The 20,705-nt window shown below is 43.2% G+C and overlaps 1 protein-coding gene across 1 annotated transcript; it reads right to left on the reverse strand.

Moving 5' to 3' along the window:
• Positions 1–17,673: 17,673 nt before the first annotated feature.
• Positions 17,674–19,071, reverse strand: LOC126184235 (uncharacterized). Its single transcript, XM_049926605.1, has one exon. It carries the CDS (start codon positions 19,069–19,071, stop codon positions 17,674–17,676), a length of 1,398 nt encoding a protein of 465 aa, XP_049782562.1.
• Positions 19,072–20,705: the final 1,634 nt, after the last annotated feature.

Genomic DNA, 20,705 nt, shown 5'->3' on the forward strand with positions numbered 1-20,705 from the left:
TACCCTGACGAAAAAAAAATCGCAATTCATGAAGGAGTTGAGCGACATAAACGAAAGTTGGTAAGCGTGTTTCTACATCTGAAAGAAGATGTCTATTCACGTTTCGTGCCAGTAGTATGAGAGTGGCGCTAGTAGCGCCTCTATGAAGAAACAAATCAGGTTTGCTTTAAATACACGCTGTAACGGTCGTGAGCGTTAGTTACCTTTGCGATTGGACGTGATGTTGACGTTAATCAAGGATGCCTCTCTGGCAGCGGTATTCAGGAGAATGTACGCGCGCCAAGAAGACCGAGATCCGAACGGCCACGTCGCACTACCGAGAAGGAAGACCATTGTATTCGGCGTATGCCTCTGCCGCATCGTACTGCAACGGCAACAATTTGTGCAGCAGTTGGCACCACAGTGACACAACGAACTGTTACAAATCGATCCCACGCACCCTGACTGAAAACTTGCGCTTTATTCTGGTGATTTGACGTGTTGTGCTCTCAGTCATGAACAGCATTAGAGGAGGTGTTTTCCAACAGGATAATGCTCGCCCATATACCGCTGTTGTAGCCCGACATCCTCTTAAGTGTGTCGACTTGTGGCCTTGGTTTGCTCGACCATCAGATCTGTCTCCAATCGAGCACATATGAGACATCGTCGGACGACAGCTCCAGTGTCATCCACAAGCAGCATTAACGGTCCCCGTATTGATCGATCAAGTGCAACAGGCATGAAACTCTATCCTATGAACTGGCATCCGTCACCCGTACGACACATTGCATGCACGTTTGGACGCTTCCATTCAAAATTCTGGCGGTTACACTGGTTATTGGTGTACCAGCATTTCACATTTGCAATATCTTATTTCGGGCTTACATTAACCAGTCATCGTGCAATGTTAGTCAATTAAATAATTATCTAGACAAATGTATACACCAAATTTCATTGCTCTACATTAATTATTTTTTGAAGCTGCGATTTTTTTCCGTCGGTGCATATGGTTGCGCGGAATGGTTAGTGTCTTGAAACAGGGTGTAAGATCAACATCAACAAAGTTAGACAAGAGTAATGGAATACAGTCGAATTAAATCAGGCGATGGTGGGGTATGAGACAGAAAGTAGTGGAACAGTTTTGCGTTGGACAGGAAAATACTCTGCCGGAAAAAAATGCAGCAACTACAAGGATTGCGTTCAGTGGCACCAGGATACAGTACGTGCTTACTGAGGGGTTCTTGTGTTAATGGTTCATTTGCTAGTGTCACCGGTGATCAGATGAGTTCAGGAGGTGTTTTTATGCGCCCTCTGTTCTGTCTCTGCAGTGTGTAACTGCTGAGTTTAGAGGTGAACAGCGTTTGCAACATGCATTCTAGAGTACGGTCATGCCATGCCGACGACTATGTACTCCTGTTGAAAAGCTTCTGCCATATGAACGGAGTTACATTGTGGGCCTGCTGGATGGATGCATCAACAAACTGCTGCACATGTTGGCCACAATGCATCTGTGGGATGTGTGTGCTTTCAGCAGTGGTCTGTGGAGCTTAAGTACAGCTGTAGACCAGATTTTGGACTTCCCCGCAGTACAGACTCACGCCAAGATTGAAGCTCTATGCGAGCAGCGGTAACGCGCCAAATATTATCCAGGACGAAATCCTGGCACATGTTGCCTGCTGTGTCATCAGGGACTATTGAGAACCGTGTGCCTGCAGCAGCACTAGGATCACATGTGCCTCTGGCCAGGCTACCACTAAATCCACGACACCGCCAAGCATGGCTACTCTTGTCTCGCTAAAGTGTTGACTGGAGACTATAATTGCACTCTGTCTTTAGTGACGAGAGTATGTTCTATCTGCAAGCGAGTGATGGACGTGCTAATGTATGGCGTATACCCGGTGAGTTGCTTATTCCGTGGTGCATTGGCCCACGACACACTGACCCCACCCAAGGCTTCAGGGGATGGCTGGCCATCAGTTAAACTCGCGGTCGCATTCGGGTGGACTGCCCGCTACATTGCACATTTTGTTATCCCCATGCTACAGCCGTTTCTTCGACATGAAAGTGATGTGCTTTCTCAGCGTGACAATGCACGGCCACATACGGCCGATGCGACGCAGCGCGCTCTTGGTGGTGTACAACTGCACCACGTCTCTCGCCAACCGAACACGTACTGGAGAGGATGAAGTGGGAAGTAAGTCATTTCTGGGACCTGCAAGAAATGGTTCAAATGGCTCTGAGTACTATGGGACTTAACTTCTGAGCTCACCAGTTCCCTAGAACTTATATCTACTTAAACCTAACTAACCCAAGGACATCACGCACATCCATGCACGAGGTAGGATTCGAACCTGCGACCGTAGCGGTCGCGCGGTTCCAGACTGTAGCGTCTAGAGCCGCTCGGCCACTCCGGCCGGCGGACCTGCAAGAACCATTGCCGAACTGCAACAAAAGGCGCAAGATACATGGGACACACAATCCCAGGATGTCATTCGTCACTCTTATAATGAATTGTATGGGAGCACACAGGTCTACCTTGCCGCCAGATCAGGGTACACTGTATATTGGTGTGGCTGTGACATGTGCGTTTCATTTGGTCTGAATTTCTTATCATATACTTCTACAATGATGAACTGCCTGTCACTCACTTTTCAGTAAAATGACGTTGTCCTTGACGGTGTCCGGCAGTGTAATTGGTGATGACCAAAGTAGGGAAGATAGGAAGAAAAGCATTTCTGAAAACAAGGAATTTATTAACACCAGATTTAAGTGTTATGACGTCTTTTTCTGAGGGTATTTGCCTGGAGTGTAGCCTTGTACGGAAGTGAAACGAAGTCGATAAACATTTCAGACAAGAAGTGAATAGAAATTTTGGAAATGTGGTGCTACAGAAGAATGGTGAAGATTACATACGTAGATCAGAGGACTTTCTGAATTCAACTTGGAAGAAAATAAATGTACGACACAACTTGACTAAATGAAGGGATCGTTTATAGGACATACCCTGAGGCATCAAAGAATAGTTAATTTGGTAATTGGGGGGGGGGGGGGGGTGGGCAGAGTTGGGGTAACTATTGTACTATTGTAGACAGAGGCCAAGACCTGACTACAGTAAGTAGATTCAAATGGATGTATGTTGTAGTAGATATGATTAGGCTTGCAGAGGTTACCCGAGAATTTTCATCTGCCCACAAACGTTGATCGTGTGTGTGTGTGTGTGTGTGTGTGTGTGTGTGTGTGTGTGTGTGTGTGTGTTTGTGTGTGTAGTTTCAAGCGGAGGATAACTGACCATACAGTCTAAAAAATAAAAATGAAAATAAATAATCCGGCGCACCATGATGTAATTACAGGAATGGGACGCAAATGCCGGCCAAGGTGGCCGAGCGCTTCTAGGCGTTTCAGTCCGGAACCGCGCGGCTGCTACGGTCACAGGTTCGAATCCTGCCTCGGGCATGGATGTGTGTGATGTCCTTAGGTTAGTTATGTTTAAGTAGTTCTAAGTCTAGCGGACTGTTGACCTCAGATGTTAGATCCCATAGTGCTCAGAGCCATTTTTTTGGGACGCAAATCGGTAGACGTGATGTACGTGTACAGACAAACAAAGTATTACAATTTCAGAAAAAATGGATGATTTATTCAAGAGAAAGAGCTTCACAAATTGAACAACTCAGTTACGCTTATGCGAGCAGTTATTCGGCTTGGCAGTGATTGACGGAGTTGTTGCACGCGCACCTGAGGAATATCGTGCGACACAACTTGACTAAATGAAGGGATCGTTTATAGGACATACCCTGAGGCATCAAAGAATAGTTAATTCTGTGGTGTGTTATATCGTCAAAATCCCGAGCTGGTCGGAGGGCCCTGCTCTTAGTGCTCCAAACATTCTCAGTTGGGGAGAGATCCGGCGACCTGGCCAAGGTAGGGTTTGGCAAACACGAAGATAAGCGGTTGAAACACTCGCCGTGTGCGGGCGGGCATTATCTTGCTGAAGTGTAAGACCGATATGGCTTGCCATGAAGGGCAACAGAACGGGAAGAAGAATATGGTCGACGTGCTGTGCTGCAAGGGTGCCGCGGATAACAATCAAAGAAGTGACACCCCAGACCAAAATTCTTGGTTGTTGGGCCGTATGGCGGGCGACAGTCAGGTTGGTATCCCATCGCTGTCTAGGGCGTCTCCAAACACGTCATCGTCGGCCATCGGGACTCAGTTCGAAGCGGGAATCATCGCTGAAGACAATTCTACTCCAGCCAATAAGATTCCAGGTCGAAGACGTCACTGGAGACGCCATGGACAGCGACCTGACACGCCCCCCCCCCCCCCCCAAGCCCCCCCCCATACGGTCCGACAACAAAGTGCGTTGGTCTGTTGTGTCTTTTTTTCTTCATAGTAGGACCTCTTTGGTTGTCATCCGCGGCAGCCTTACAGCACACTGGTAGGTCGATGATATTATAGGCCCCGTTTTGTTGCCCTTCACGGCAAGCCATCCTGGGCTTACATTTCAGCAAAATAATGCCTGCCCGCACACGGTGAGAATTTCTACCGCCTCTCTTCGCACTTGCCAAACACTACCTCGGCCAGCAAGATCCCCGGATCTTTCCCCAATTGAGAAGGTGTGGAGCATTATGGGCAGGGCCCTCCAACCATTTCGGGTTTTGACGATCTAACGCGCCATTTGGGAGAATTTGGCCCCTCAGGAGGATATAAAACGTATCTGCCAATCGATGCCAAACCGAAAGACTGTTTGCATAAGGGCCAAAGTTGGATCAACACGTTATTGACTTGCTCAATTTGTGAAGCTCCTTCTCGCGAACAAATCATTCAATTTTTCTGAATCTGTAATCATTTGTTTGTCCGTACGTGTACATCATATCTACTGATTTCCGTCCCATTTGGATAATTTCTTCGTGTTGCATCTTTTCTTTGTCTTAGACTGTATTTATGAATTTGTGACTAGAGATCTTTGTAAAACATTATTACATCTAAAACCGAAAGGTTTTAGTATATATGATTATTTACCTCAATTTTTATCCTGATTTGATGTCAGGATTTCAAGTGTCATCTTGGATAACTTTCCACTTGTTTAAGATATATGTAATGTTTTTTACTTGAGATATTTCAACCCCGTATTTGAAACTGGCAAAATGCGTTTTTATTGTACCGTACGCGTTTCTTTTTATTCATTTAAAACACTATCCGTGGTCTGGAACCTAAGATATTTGCAACAGCGATTTTCGTTTTATACCTAAACACATTTCGTTTCGTAGCCTACTGAAATGTGATTATTATTTGCTGCCTTTGGTCTGGTTTTTGTTTACATGATGAAGCGTGATCAGCATGCGTACTTTCTTACGAAATTGGAATTAATAAAAAAATCTCAGTGAATTATGAAACTAACTGTTTCTACATATAAAACCAAATTCAGATTGTAAATAGTAAATATGTTTGATCCCTGTATGCTTTTTTCTGAAAAAGAATAATTCCTATGTGTGTAATATGCTGATCATTTCCATCTGCAGGAAATAACAGTTGACCAAAAATTGAGCCGTATTGATCTCCAATTACCGGTTGTGATTTTCTACCTTGTTTTATTTTAATGTGAGAATTTGTTGGTTACATTGCAAATTCCATAAACTCTCAATTTTTATAACACAATGTTGTCATTTACGCATTCAAATGCCTCGGATAAGTTACACAATAATAAAGACCAGTGTACAACTGCGTTCTCTCCAACAACATCGTTGTCATGCGAACATAACTGGGTACTGATATCGGGCTTCCCTTCCGTAATACGGAAAAAGAGTGGAACTAAATGACAGCTTCTGTCCCATGACTGGAAGTCAGTTCTGTGGGCTGAAGTTAGGAGCAGAGGCTGCAAATCGCAGCGGCGGTATTTATCGGTGTGAAAAATCGAGGGAGCGGCGCGGCTCGCCTGTAGCGGCGTTTTTTTCTTTCCTTTTTGTGGTTGTTTTTCCGCAGAGGATCCGCGGCGAACCCTCGCCGTGCTGGTCCGGCCTTTAAAACACGCTCGCGCCGGAAATAGAACGCAGCGTTAAAAACGAAGAGTCGCACCTCAGATATGCAAAGCCCTGGTGCCTCTCAAAGACTCCAAGCGAGCTGCAGTGTGACATAAGGAATTACTGGTAACCTTATACACTCCTTGCACTGGTGGCTGTGGACTGAGAGTCTATTAATTATCCGTGTACATTTATGAATGGCAGCTTACTCTGAATTTGGAAGAAGTGAGTTAAAACAGATGAGAATGGAAAACAATTCTATAATGTTAGATTACAATGATGTGAAAAAACTCATGAGAGAGCGGTCATTTGTACCCAAGGTGATTCATGTGTAATGTTTTCCGACGTGATTATGGTCGCACGACGAGAATTAAGACTTTGAACGCGGAATGGTAGTTGGAACTAGGGACATGGGCCATTCCATTTCGGAAATGGTTACGGAATTCAGTATTCCGACATACACAGAGTCAAGAGTGTGCCGAGAATCCCAAATTTCAGGCGTTACCTCCCACCACGGACATCGCAGTAGCCGACGACCTTCATTTAACGACCGAGAGCAGCGGCGTTTGCGTTGTGTTGGCAATGCTAACAGACAAGCAACACTGCATGAAATAACAGCAGAAATCAAAGTGGGAGTACGACGAGTGCGTCCGTTTGGACAGTGCGGCGAAATATGGCGTCAATGGGCTATGATAAGACTTGATAGGGTTCGAGTGTGGCACAGACCCCAGGAAGCCATGGACCTAAGTTGTCAAGGCACTGTGCAAGCTGATGGTGGCTCCATAATGGTGTGGGTTGTGTTTACATGGAATGGACTGGGTCCCCTAGATGTTCGGCTGCTTGGAGACCATTTGCAGCCATTCATGGACGTCATGTTCCCAAACAACGATGCACTTTTTATGGATGACTATGCGCCGTGTCACCGGCCCACAATTGTTCGCGATTGGTTTGAAGAACATTCTCGACAATTTGAGCGAATGATTTGGCTACACATATCGCCCGACACGAATCCCATAGAACATTTATGAGACATAATGAAGAGGTCAGTTCGTGCACAAAATTCGCACTGGAAACTCTTTGACAATTGTAGACGGCTAAAGAGGGAGCATGGCTCAATATTTCTGTAGAGGACTTCCAACGATTTGTTGAGTCCATGCCACGTGGAGCTGCTGCTCCAGGCAGGGGCAAAGGAAGTCCAGCACGATACTAGGAGGTATCCCATGACTTTTGTCACCTTAGTATAGAAGGTTCAAACGGATGTAGACTGCTGTAGTTATATATAGATTGAAAAACTGAAGGATATCCTAACGTGCTGAGCTGTAGTCTTCGAGTTGAACCATTTTTCGAGTTGAAACTTGCAAAAAAAAAAAAAAAAAAAAAAAACATTTTTCAAAACTAAAGAGACATTAGGAGTCGGAAAACAGCTCTTATGTAGTGACGGCCCGGCTTTACGAATAAATTGAAATAGAAAATGAAATTGATCTAAGCATTAATGAGGATGCCACAAGGCTAGAGGAATTCAGGGAAGTGGCGAATGTGAGCAGGCTACGATGTGCGCTAAATAAGATGGAAGGAATATATAGACAAACAGAATGAAGAGATGGGATTCACTGCAATCCCGAAGCCAATAGCGGCCACTTGGTGGAAGGGATGGATAAGTGCTGAGAGCGTGCGCGGCCGACCATATCAAAGCGACTAATATTGAATAGGTAGTTGTAACGCAAAACATAGAAGACAAGCGTTCGTCTTCATTCAGTCTGTTGTTCTCATGTAAATCTAAATATAATAACGGACACATGAGAGATACTAACTCGGAAATGAATAACACCGCAAAGTGTCAGTTCAGTCCTAGTAACGTGTGAGAAGAGTTGTATTGGCGTTACGCTATAGTGGACCGCCTCGGCGCAGTCCGTTACCTGCTTAATTTATCGCCTCGGAATCGTTTAGAATGCACCCTCCGTGCCAGGTTGTGATTTTTCTCAGTTCTTCCCTGCGAGGATGACAACCATGTCAAACGCCGTCCTACCCGGATTCGAGAGATAACGAGCCGAGCCAAGCCGCCAGTCACAGTTCCCAAAAGGACAAAATAACGCTCGCAAAGGTCACAGCCGACGAATTACTGATTACAAAGGTACAACGAAGCCAGTGGAGTACTTCTTACCAATTTTTTTTAAATCTAAGGACAAACTAAATTAAAGGAAACTCTCACTTATTATCACAACTTTCTCTCTCGTAAAAATAATCGGTTTATTTTTTTATTGTATCCATCCTGGATGTTCAGAGTAATTAAAAACGGAAATATTTTAACGTGAACACGTATTAACTACACAGAAATAACTGGAAGCTCTTTTGGTGAATTGGTAAATTTGTGCTAAGGTTAGATTCAAATCAGCCAGCGGCCCACAGCGTGTGTTGAGCACTACAGTGGTATTATACGTACTTGCTACCCTCCGATATGTGAACCAGTCCACCCAGTCTGGTATGAAGGAACTTACTACTAAATGTGGATAAAGAGTCCCACTGTGTTTCCAAAATACACGGACGTGCGCGAACGCGCACGCTCCCTCCCCCTCCCCCCCCTGCCCAGGCACTACCCACGTATACACACCTATACATGAGAACACACACGCGCATAAACATACACAAACACACACATACATACATAAGAACACACATATCCATGAACACACACACACACACACACACACACACACACACACACACACACATACACACACACACACGCATATGTGTACATGTTAACACAAACCTGTACTGGTACAGATATGTGGACATATTAAAATCTATGCACATACTTCCATACGCACACACTTGCTCAAACACCCGCCACACGAACACGCACACTCATAAACACACACACACACACACACACACACACACACACACACACATACACATACACACATACAGGATTTTCGATACTGAAACTCGTATTAAAGACAATAAAAGAACATCTGATCCACTGAGGATAGAATCAAGAACCTCCCGTTTAGTATGCTAGCGTCACCAGTTCAGACTTGCTCAAAATGGTGTCCAGTGGATTCCATTATTATTATTATTATTACTATTATTTACAGTCACTTAAAAATTCTTGGCAATGACTTCAAAATGTCAAGAATGCATATGAAATACTTTTCGAGAACGTCTTTTCTTGGCTCCCATGCCCTTCTTCAGATGGCTGGCATTTCTAATTGCAGCCGGCCGTGGTGGCCGAGCGGTTCTAGGCGCTACAGTCTGGAACCACGCGACCGCTACGGTCACAGGTTCGAATCGTGCCTCGGGCATGGATGTGTATGATGTCCTTAGGTTAGTTAGGTTTAAGTAGTTCTAAGTTCTAGGGGACTGATGACCTCAGAAGTTAAGTCCCATAGCTCTTGGACCCATTTGAACCATTTTATTTTTAATTGCATTGATGTTTGGCTAGCAGCATGTTGCCTGCTCCTGCACTGCACAAAAATGTTTGCAGATTTATATGTCGTTTCATTTTGCAATGAAATAAAGCAGTTTAAAGGTGGTAGCGTTATTCGCCAACGATCAGTAACAACCGCGAAGTACACCAGATCCAATTAGGATAAAATAGTGTAGCTAATGTGTTTTTGATACAGAATCACTTAAGTTCTATAAATCGCTTATCACAGGCTGATACCGATTATGAAATAACAGCATCTACCATTAGATTCAAGCGCTGATCTAGGAAATTTTGTGTAACTATTTCATTCAGGCACTAATTACCGACTGTTAACTCATACTAGTTCAAATGGCTTTGAGCACTATGGGACTTAACATCTGAGGTCATCAGTCCCCTAGACTTTGAACTACTTAAACCTAACTAACCTAAGGACTTCACACACATCCATGCCCGAGGCAGGATTCGAACCTGCGACCGTAGCAGCAGCGCGGTTCCGGACTGAAGCGCCTAGAACCGCTCGGTCACACCGGCCGGCAATTCATACTATTCTCTGCTTCAGGTGCTGACAATTCTGGTACTGCCTATGAACTGTCAGAGATGAGGATTAAATTCTAGTTTTGTTTAATAATTCTTGGTACTGTCTGTTATATGTCTCTGGTCTCTGCTGGATCAAAATTACAGGGCTGAATCAGAAGTATGTCCTGGCTTAGTGATGTCCATCAAACCAATCTAGTTAGCCATAGACCACAAAACGTATGGCCCTTATGAATTACGTATTTCATAGCTGTCATAAATTACTTGATGTGATGATGTGAAAGCCTATATGTTTAATTCAATAACTCTGCGTACTACCTCCATATCTGTTAAACTGAGTTTGTCTTTCATCTTCATCTATATCGATACTCCGTAATCTACTTTACTGCGGGTGGCAGAGGGTACCCTGTACCACTACGTCATTTCCTTTCCTGTTCCTCTCGCAAACAGAACAAGGGGAAAACGACTGTCTATATGCCTACTTATGAGTACTAATTTCTCGTATCTTATCTTCGTGGTCCTTACACGCAATGTATTTGGCAGTCAACAGAATCGTTCTGCATCAGCTTCAAATGCCGGTTCTCTAAATTTTCTCAGTAGTGTTCTTCGACAAGAATGTCGCCATCCCTTCAGAGATTCCTCCTTAAGTTCCCGAAGCATCTCCGTAACACTTTGGTGTTGTTCGAACCCACTAGTAACAAATCTAGCAGCTCGCCTCTGAATTGCTTTTCTGTCTTCCTTTAATCAGACCTGGTACGGATCCCAAACACTTGAGCAGTACTCAAGAATGGGTCGCACTAGCGCCCTATATGCGGTCTCCTTTAAAGATGAACCACACTTTCCTAGAATTCTCCCAATAAATCGAAGTCAATCATTCGCCTTTCCCACCAAAATCCTCACATTCTCGTTACTACTAATGTTGCATTTGAACGGGTTTGTTTATCGTACTGATTTGCGTTAACTACATTTTTCTACATTTCGTGGTGCAGAAATTTTGTCTAAGTCATCTTGTATTCTCCTACAGTCACTCCACTTCGACACCCTAACGTACACCACAGCATCATCAGCAAACAACCGTATAATGCTGGCCACCCAATCCGTCAAACCATTTATGTATGTAGAGAACAGCAACGGTCCTATTACACTTTCCAGGGGCACTCCTCTCCCTGATCAACACTCGTCGTGGAGGACAACGTACGGTGTTCTATAACTTAAGAAATCTTCCAACATCTAGCACATCTGTGAACCTATGCCATACGCTCGTACCTCTTTTAATAACCTGCAATGGGGCACTTTGTCAAACGCTTTCCGGAAATCTAGAAATACGAAATCGGCTTGTTGCCCTTCATCCATAGTTTACAGTATATCTTGTTATAAAAGGCCAAGCTGAGTTTCGCACAAGCGATGCTTTCTAAAATCATGCTGATTCGTGCACATAAGCTTCTCAGTCTCAAAAAAGTTCATTATAGTCGAACTGAGAATGTGTTCAAGGATTCTGCAGCAAACCGATGTTAGGAATATTGGTCTGTATTTTGCTGGTCCGTTCTTTTGCGTTTCTTATACACAGCAATCAACCGCGCTTTTTTCCGGTCGCTTGGGACTTCGCGCTGGGCGAGAGATTCGCGATAAATGCAAGCTAAGTAAGGGGCCAATGTTGTAGAGTATTCTTTGCAAAACCGAACTGATGTTTCATCTCCAATCATTTCAACGTCGACGGGAAATTAAATGCTAACGCTTGTATTTTCTTTTCACTTCACAATGCTTCATTAGCTAACCTCAAAATTAGGCGGAACCTATTCCACCTTCGGAAGTTTCGTGAGTTTTAGGAACTTATGGCAGAAAATGAAATGTATGAAATGATGTCCGACGAACTTCTTAGAGACATACTGACTTCGCATATTGCTTGTGCGCTGACCTCGAATGTAAATCGTGTTTAATAATTGATGTTAACACCCTGCATCGCTTCAGATTGGTGATTCTCCACTTGTAGGAGGTACCCGTTTCGAATACTATCGACACAATGAATTTTCTTGATTTGACGTTCGACAGGCAAGAAGAGGGCATGAGACAGCAAATAGCTGCTGAATGTCAGAACGTGCGTCATTATTCTGGGTAAAATCCGACACCTCTCGGCAGTGTCGCCCAGTACGTGACACTTTTGAAAAGGCGTGTTAGTCGAAAGAGAACGTTATGCACTGAGGTTCCATTGCTACTGATAGGGAGAAGCAGCCTGTCAGCTGCCTCTGTGCAGTTACATGGGGGACAGATCATCCAGATTTCGGAGAAAGCAAGGACAAAGTACGTACAGTTGGATCCGAATGCAGTGTGGAATCTCAGACATTTCTAATATGCTTGGTAATTAAGAGAGCGAATTGAGTAAGGAGAATAATGCTTAGAAAACTGATCTGTGCTGACAAACTAAAGACAACATTTAGGTTATGGGTTTGTTTCCCCCTACATCAGCTGCCAGTCAATATATGAAAGTTTTTTATTCTAATTAAAAAAAAAGGAGGTAGTTGTCAATAGAAAAAGGATGGAGGGCGGGAGTTTCACACTCGCCGAAAGTGGTGTCATTAAATACAAGATACTGGTTCAGTTCACCAAGAAACGGTGCAGGGAATCAGTAACGCCATTTCGAAGAACCCATTCCAACAGTAATCTGAAGAGCTACACAAGTTAAAGGTTAAAAACGATTTGAACTCTCTCTCTAGCTCACCATCGATGAGATATGAAAGAAAATAATTATATAGAATTAAAAAGACAGCTGAAAAAGCACTATGCGGGGCGAAAAAGTACCCTATTGCGATATGATCATCGCGCTGAAGGATGGTCTGACCGTCGCGATGTTTTACTAAGTATTATGCGTGAAAGTATCTTGCCACATAGATAGCGGAGACTACTGGGTAGAGTTCAGAAATGAGTTTCATATACTCGCTTTAAACTCGCCAGTGGGCCTTGTGACGTCTTCTCCGAAGTCGCCGTCTCCGTGTGCCCGCAGAGCCGACCCGTGAGTCTCCGCCACAGCCCACTCGTCACCGGAGTCTGTTGTCGGCTACAAGTGGACTCTGCTCGCAGAAAGGAGATCGAGTACACGACATAGCGACTATAGCCCCGGACTTGGGGGTATTTCCGCTACATATGCCACCGTTTTGAAAGAAATTTGCGCCATTGAAATGTAAATTCCTATTCATTTATTTCACATATTCATGATTTCGGTTTTATGGCCATTCTCAAGTGCAGATTGAAATGTCACGGAAAGTACGACTTGACTAAATAACAGAAGCAAGTTATATATCAATATAACGAATGATCGGTTAGCATTGAATATTGTCCTGTTTATACATACATTTATATAGATAAAGACTGCTGTCAATTTATTTTAATATTTGAGACCTACTCATAGAATGTCTAACAATAACGTTGACATTTACACACTTTCGAGATGTTACCGAGGTTGCAACGACAGTACCAGAAAACATAACATAAAGATGAAGTACAATCTCTAAATGATAATTAATCATTAAAATATATTACATAAATAGATGATAAGCTACACATCTCGCTGTTAGCCCATCACGTAAGTTGCCAAGACCAACAAGTACAGAAATAGTGCGCTTTTTGTTACAGGGGTATAAGAGTGACGTTGCTCTTTGCCCAGTTTCTTTAGACGTAGTACGTATGTTTTCTCATGGTGGAGGTGTAATAAACAAGAATATAACCATTTTATTTGCAATGGACGAAATGTGTATGGTTTTTGACTGAAACTTGGACTATAGCGAGAAAGTTATTCCAGATGTCACTCCTCCTCTGATGGAACAGATTTGTAATTGTGTCCTTCGCATCAATTAATTTTCGTCTTTACCCTCCAGTCTCACAAAACACAGTTTCGTTAAAGGCTATCTAATCCCGACAGTCGGTCATTTCGCCTTGTCAGTGCTACGTTACTTGATCAAGATCGTGCCCTCATCTTCCGTACTAAAAATAAGTCACGACTAGCTTTACACTATCCAACCCGAACATTAGACTCGTATTCGCTCTGTTCCTGACCTCTACCACTGGGAGCGGCGGAATCGATAGAAGCTAGCCGTTATGGACATGTTTCTAATCATGCCAGTCCTTTTAGAGAAACAATTATTTCGGTACCACTGTATGGTAGTATTTTGTAATTTTGAGCAACAGTTCAGTACCAACTATACAAAGCTTCTAAGTGATAGTTACCACCGCGTGTTACCTTTGCTTTCACATAAGGTTAAAACACTGCAAGTACACTTTTCTTTCTTTTATATGCTACGTGCCCTGCGAGATTGGCCCACTTGTACATACGACGCAGACATCCACACATCCGCATCCATCCATCATTTCCCTCCTCCTCCTCCTCCTCCTCCCCCCTCTCCCTCCCCTTTTCCGAGTCAATTTGTTGTGTGCACGTAATATGGTATTAGTAAAAAAGTATGGTAAAAAATATGGTATTAGTAAAGTTAGCCCTTAGTCTAGTGGTTAACGTTGCTGGTTACTAACGTGGAGGACTCGGCTTGTTTATCGATGAAGAATGAAACGTTTTCTGTATTGGAAAGGTCTGGACCAAGGTCCTAACAGCGTCGTGAGACTGAATGAGATGCTGCTTGATAAAATAAGTACCGAAACGAACACGCAAGACGCCATATTGGCATCAAATCGAAAGGCTTGCGACATGTTCGGAGAAGCACGTATTTATTTATTTATTTATTTATTTATTTGTTAGAAGGGCCATACCCTTATCTCCCTGCGGCACGATAAGCCGCTTATCTCTTCAGTTATCAACCATCCGCTGACACAACACTGAGCTTTTCATGTACCAATCAGACTGAAAACAAATTTTGCTAACGAGTCGGTAGAACATGTCATAATTACGGTGAAAGCCATGAAAAATTGTGTAAGTTTCAAATTTAAAAGATGCACATATTAATCCAAACATGCATCCTCAAATCAAAGGATGCATATTCAGCATAGCCAGATTTGAATCAGTCCACTGAAAAACAAACAGAATCCCTTGTGATATTAAGAATACTGATCTTAGAAATTAGCTAAGCTACAGCAGATGTCGAATTTCACCGAAAGACATGATGACTTGGTGTGAATACGTTAAAAATTTAATGCCCCTGTGAACATGACACCAAGTATGAAATAATTTGCTCATCAAAGAAAAATGAAGTGGCAGCGACTGAAAGTGAAACGCTAATTTGCTTGTGATGGGAGGCAACTGTGGTCATTCTCCGTGAACCACGTCCCTTTTTTTTTCGAGAGATGGCCGGTAAATCTGTTGTGGTGTAATTCTTACATTTCCTCCTCATATTCTTTTCATTCCGACTGCTCGGTGTCACCCACGAAAAACAGAATTTACTGCAATATTTTAGTATAATCACGTTTACGTTATTATAGTACTGAAAGCGACCTCTGAGAAAATATTGCAGCATGTGAGAGAAAACAAATTTATATTCCAAGTTCGGCAATTGTTCGCCAATCGAATGAACGATTTCTAAATAGCGACTAACTCCAACAAAATCTCTTTTTCAGGTAAAGTGATTACAAGATAGTTGGAATACTCACCGGCGTAGGACGACCCAGCGAAACTCCTCTGCGTTGCTGCGAAGACACTTCCAACACACTCTCAATAAACTGTTTTTCGCAATCTGTCTTCTACTTTTCACTGGTGTCTTCTTACACTTCGAAAGTTATTACAGAGTTACACAGAACAACATAGTTCATGACAGTACACCATCCTTCAACAGAACGTGCTAAATAACGACAGCAGATGAGTGTCAACAGAAAGTGCAAAAACCGCAGCACAACAGCTTTTGCTGATATTAGCGGCTTGCTACTATGAAGAATATTCAGTCCTGCTAAACATCACACAGTTACACTCTTCATTAATGTTTCTCATTCTTGGCACATTACTTCAAAGGTACACCTAACAGGTTAGTTCACGGCACTGAACTATTCTTTGACGTGCAACTCTCAAGAATAGTAAGTTCCCTTAAACGAATCAGACTTACTCTTCATTATTGTCCCTTATACTAGCCACATTATTTCAGAGATACACCTAACGAGTTAGTTCATGACACTAAACCATTCGTCGGCAGAAAAGGCAAAATACCGCAGTAGATCAGCGTTTGTTGATACTGTAGGCGTGCTACTCTGAAGATTCTTCACGAGTGCTAAACAGATCAGTCTTTCGCTGTTCATTAGTGTACTTACACTTAGCACGTTACTTTAAGAGCAATGTATAACACGATGGTTCATGACACTTCACCATTCTTCAGCACAAAGTACAAAACATCACAACAGAATAGCGTTTGCTGGTGTAATCGGCATGCTACTATGAAGAATATTTACTGCCACTAACCAAATCAGTCTTACACTCTTCACTAGTGTCCTCTATACTTGGCACATTATTTTAAAGCTACTTATAACATGTTAGTTCAAGAAACTACACTATCTCATTGGAAAGTACTAAATAAAGGTAGTAGGTTAGCGTTTGCTGCTTCTGACGGTGTGCTACGCTAATGAATATTCAGTACTTGACTCTGGTTTCTAGAAACGTCTCTCCATATTATCAAAAACCGTAACAGCAAGTCAATCACTGCAGTTCCATGCTACAGTTATAGGGTAGTAGCAAGATTAGATGTCATTGCAGTAGAGCTCCATTATTGCTTACGACTATCGACATTTCTGTACATGCTTACGCGGAGAACGTAAAAGAAACGCAGTTTTCCCTTTTTCTAATTAAGTTTGCTACTAATGCCTCGTTCGAAGTCAACACTCGCACAGGACAATACGACTTCTGTATACTGATTAATGTAACTAACTATCGAATCTGCTTTGGAGCCACGCTCTAGTCCACATGTTCAACGTTAATGGAAGCATAGAATACTCCACAGCACGTTACGACTTCGGAATGTTTCTTAGCACCGCCGTAACTCAGAAAGATTTCACTGAAGGACTAATTAGTGAGAGAAAATTTCAAAATACAGTTTATGTTTATGTACATGTACATCACTTATCTGGTCTGTAGGGTTAAAAAGTCTATCCGTAACATCTAATTATTCGACCTTCAGATTTTAATGAAAATCGCAGCTTACAGTTGTAATGTGGTTCATAAAATAAGGCTCAGTGCGAAAATAATGACAGCGATATTTCAGTTAAGCAAGCCTTGTTTCTAATGGAGTAGATGAAAATAAACGCCACTAGGGACGGTAAGAATAAGGATACAGTAAGGACCGACGCCTAAACCATGCTGAGTCAACATAGAAGGCTTTCGGCTCACTGATGACAGAAATAGGAGGAATACACGATAAAGATACTATTAATGAGACGTCCATTGGTTAGATAGAGAAACAAACGTTCCACACGTGGCTGCACTTGAGTGTAAATAATGAATGTGAAACGAAGAGAGTTTATTCGCTTCACCAGTCTATACGAGTCTCTCACTGTTTTAGTACTTTATTTACATGATATTCTTTGTCTTCTAGCTACTTTGTTGTCCCACGCCTCATAAAAATTACTCTTAAGACTTCTCTTGCTGAATATTCCATATCTGTTGGAAAAATGTCGGAATTTTACTTCCTCTGTGTCTATTATAAAAGACTTTCAAATATTTACACATTGTTATTTCTAAAACCTCGCTATAACACTACCATTATTTATCTATCTTTCTAAAAGTTGACACATGGGAAATTATTGCATTTGAAATGGATCATCGGGGAATGGTGCCATCAATGAAGACTGTATTCTTTCAAACTCGCTTTCTGGCTCATAGTCCATTTGTGGAGATTCTGACTCTGGCAGACTTGCTGATGTCCATCCTTGATGCTGTGGATTTGATGGGGGTGGATTTAAAGGAGTTGTCATCATACCACCAAACATTATGTTATCAGTCTCTGATTCGTTCACGTCCAAGGATGTCCATCCTTGAGCATGCTCTGGATACGGAGGAGGTTGATGTATAACAACCTCCGCAGGTTGAGCTTCTGATTCTTGTGGATTCACTGGCCCCCATCCTTGACCCTGATGTGGATATGGTGGTGGTAGAGGATTTGAAGGAGTTAAAACTGTACCACAAAACAATGTAGGATTGTCCTCTGATACTGGCACATTCAGGGATGTCCATCCTGGACAATGCTGTGGGTATGGGGGAGGCTGTTCGAAAGGTACAAACGTTGTTCCTCCAAACATTGTGGAAACAGCCTCTGATACCGGAGAATTCGTGGTTGCACATCTTTGATCTTGCTGGGGATACGGAGGAGGTGGTTTTGAAGGTATAAACATTGTTCCACCAGACATTGCAGGACGAGCCTTTGATACTGACTGATTCGTGGACATCCATCTTTGACCCTCATAAGGATAAGGAGGGGGTGGTTTTGATGGAGCCAACATTGATTCAGTAAACATTGTAGAACGAGCCCCTGATAGTGGAGGAGTCATGGATGACAATATTTGACCTTCTGGGTACGGTGGAGGTCGTTTTGAAGGATCCAACACTGAGTCACCAGACATTGTAGGGCCAGCCTCTGATACTGGAGCATTAATGGATATCTGTCTTTGAACATGCATTGAGTATGGTGGTGATGGATTTGAAGGAGCCAAGATTGATCCACGAAACTCTGTAGGACCAGTCTCTGAAACTGGTGGATTTATGGACGTCCATTTCGGACTTTGCAGCGGATATGGTGGTGGGGGATTTGGAGGTGTTAATGTGATTCTTCCAACCCTTGTAGGGTGAGCATCCGATATTGGATGATTCGTGGGTGACCATCCTTGTCTTTGCTGTGGATATGGTGGTGGTTGATTCGAAGGAGTTAATAAATTTCCAGCAGACGTTGTAGGACGATCCTTTGATACTTGCAGATTTATAGATGATTCTTGACCATACTGTGGGTATGTTGGAGTATTATCAAGGGGTTTCTCCATAGAATGAAACACTGAAGGACTTTGTTGTGATACCACAGAAGGCGGATATTTGCATCCAGTGTGTTTTGTTGCACCTTCATACACCCGAAGACTATGTGAAGAAGATGTGATTAACTCTGTAGAAATCTTAGCTTGCTGCTGCTCCAACCTTGTGCATGTAAGCATTAGAGGAGACAAGGTAGCTGGCAGCCCTCCAGAACTGTGTTGCACCCCATTTCTGCCCCAGGAAGAGAGCATCTGAAAACTTTGACTGATAGGGCATGTTAGTGTGTAGGGCTGCAAACTTTGTGAAATCATTGGCTTGAATTGAGTTGGAATTTGTTGCATTCTCATGGGGTTTATATTACGGCGCATTTGAAAATTCTGGGATGAGGTTTTAGTGTATGTAGATATACACAACTGTTGACAAACACTTTCTTTTGTGCTACGAGTTATCATCGATCCACCAGACATTGTTGAACTTGAGCACATTGAAAAATTGTTTAAGAATGTTTCTTCAGTGCCTGGGTGATGCGATGCATTCATCCCCTGTGTTACCAACGGCATTCGAGACAATTCGATTTGGGGCTGCGTAATATATGACTGCAAGCTCAGCGAAGTAAACGTTTGGCTGAGAGCGACTGTAGGTTCTTGCAGCACGTCTTCGGGATGTGGTCTGTCAGTGTGTTTCTTGTTTTTCAGACTTATAGGTGGAACTGTAGAACTACAAGCACGTTTACAAGCTTTCCTACCCTGTGGTTTTGCTGAACCCTGCTTTTTGTCTAGTGATGACCGGGTATTGTGGGAGGGCTGTGTCGAAGCTGAAACTTGTTTCACTGGCGCAGGAGATGAGTGGTAACCTGTTGTGCGTGCTGCGGGGTACATCGGAACAGTTTGCGCCACTACAGTTTCGGTATTTCCAGATGATGATCCTTCGAAATCTTGTTCAGTACGCAGGGCTGAAGACACTGTTCCTGGTTGTGGCGTCGACGGGAGTAGCAAGTTGGAAGGAGCTGCATGAGGCTGCTGCATTGCTGGACGCTGCACCTGGCATTGTTCTTCGCGTTGCTGTACATTCATCTGAGTATTTTGGAACTGCTGTGGACACAATGAAGTCGGCTGCAATTGCTCATTCTCTGGCATCCCACTGGTGATCGATGGTCCCTGTTCTACCTCTGGAATGTCTACATTTACCTTAGCGATTTTTCCAGGTTTATGGTCCACCACTTTAGCAGACCTTTGTGACTCACTCAGTTGTTTCGACTTTGTAGTGCAAGGACTCTTAACAGTTTTTCTTTTCGAGGCTGCCGGTTGCTGACGTGCCGGCCTTGGCGGCGGCATTCGTCTAGACTGTGGCAACATTGCAGAATAAAGACTTGAAATGCCTTTTCTCGTCTTAGGAACCGCACCTGATGCCATGCTTTGTGGGCGTAAAGGAGTTCCCTCTCTTGTATTGCAGTCCACTTGCCGCGCAGTTCGTACGCGCCTCTTTCGTGGAACTTCAGGAATTTTAAATGGCGAACTCTGACTTACAGTTTCCTGGCTCTCCTTATTTTCTGACACCGTCGAACTACTTCGTTCTTTTCCTGCAGTACACTCGCTGTGAAAGTCTGTGTTTCTCGTAGTGTCCGTCTGACATCCAAAAGGTGGATAAATTGTTTCCTGCATTGAAGTTTGCCCCGTATTTACAGGTTTCTGTGTTTCAGTCGTAGTCAGAAATTGAGAAGTCTGAGACGACAAACCCAGGCAAGCAGCCTGCTGCTGATGCATACTTCGCGGTTTTGATGTCGTTCCTGAAAAGCCCGACGATCTTTCTTGCT

This window comes from Schistocerca cancellata, chromosome 4 (assembly GCF_023864275.1).
Source record: "Schistocerca cancellata isolate TAMUIC-IGC-003103 chromosome 4, iqSchCanc2.1, whole genome shotgun sequence".
NCBI lineage: Eukaryota > Metazoa > Arthropoda > Insecta > Orthoptera > Acrididae > Schistocerca > Schistocerca cancellata.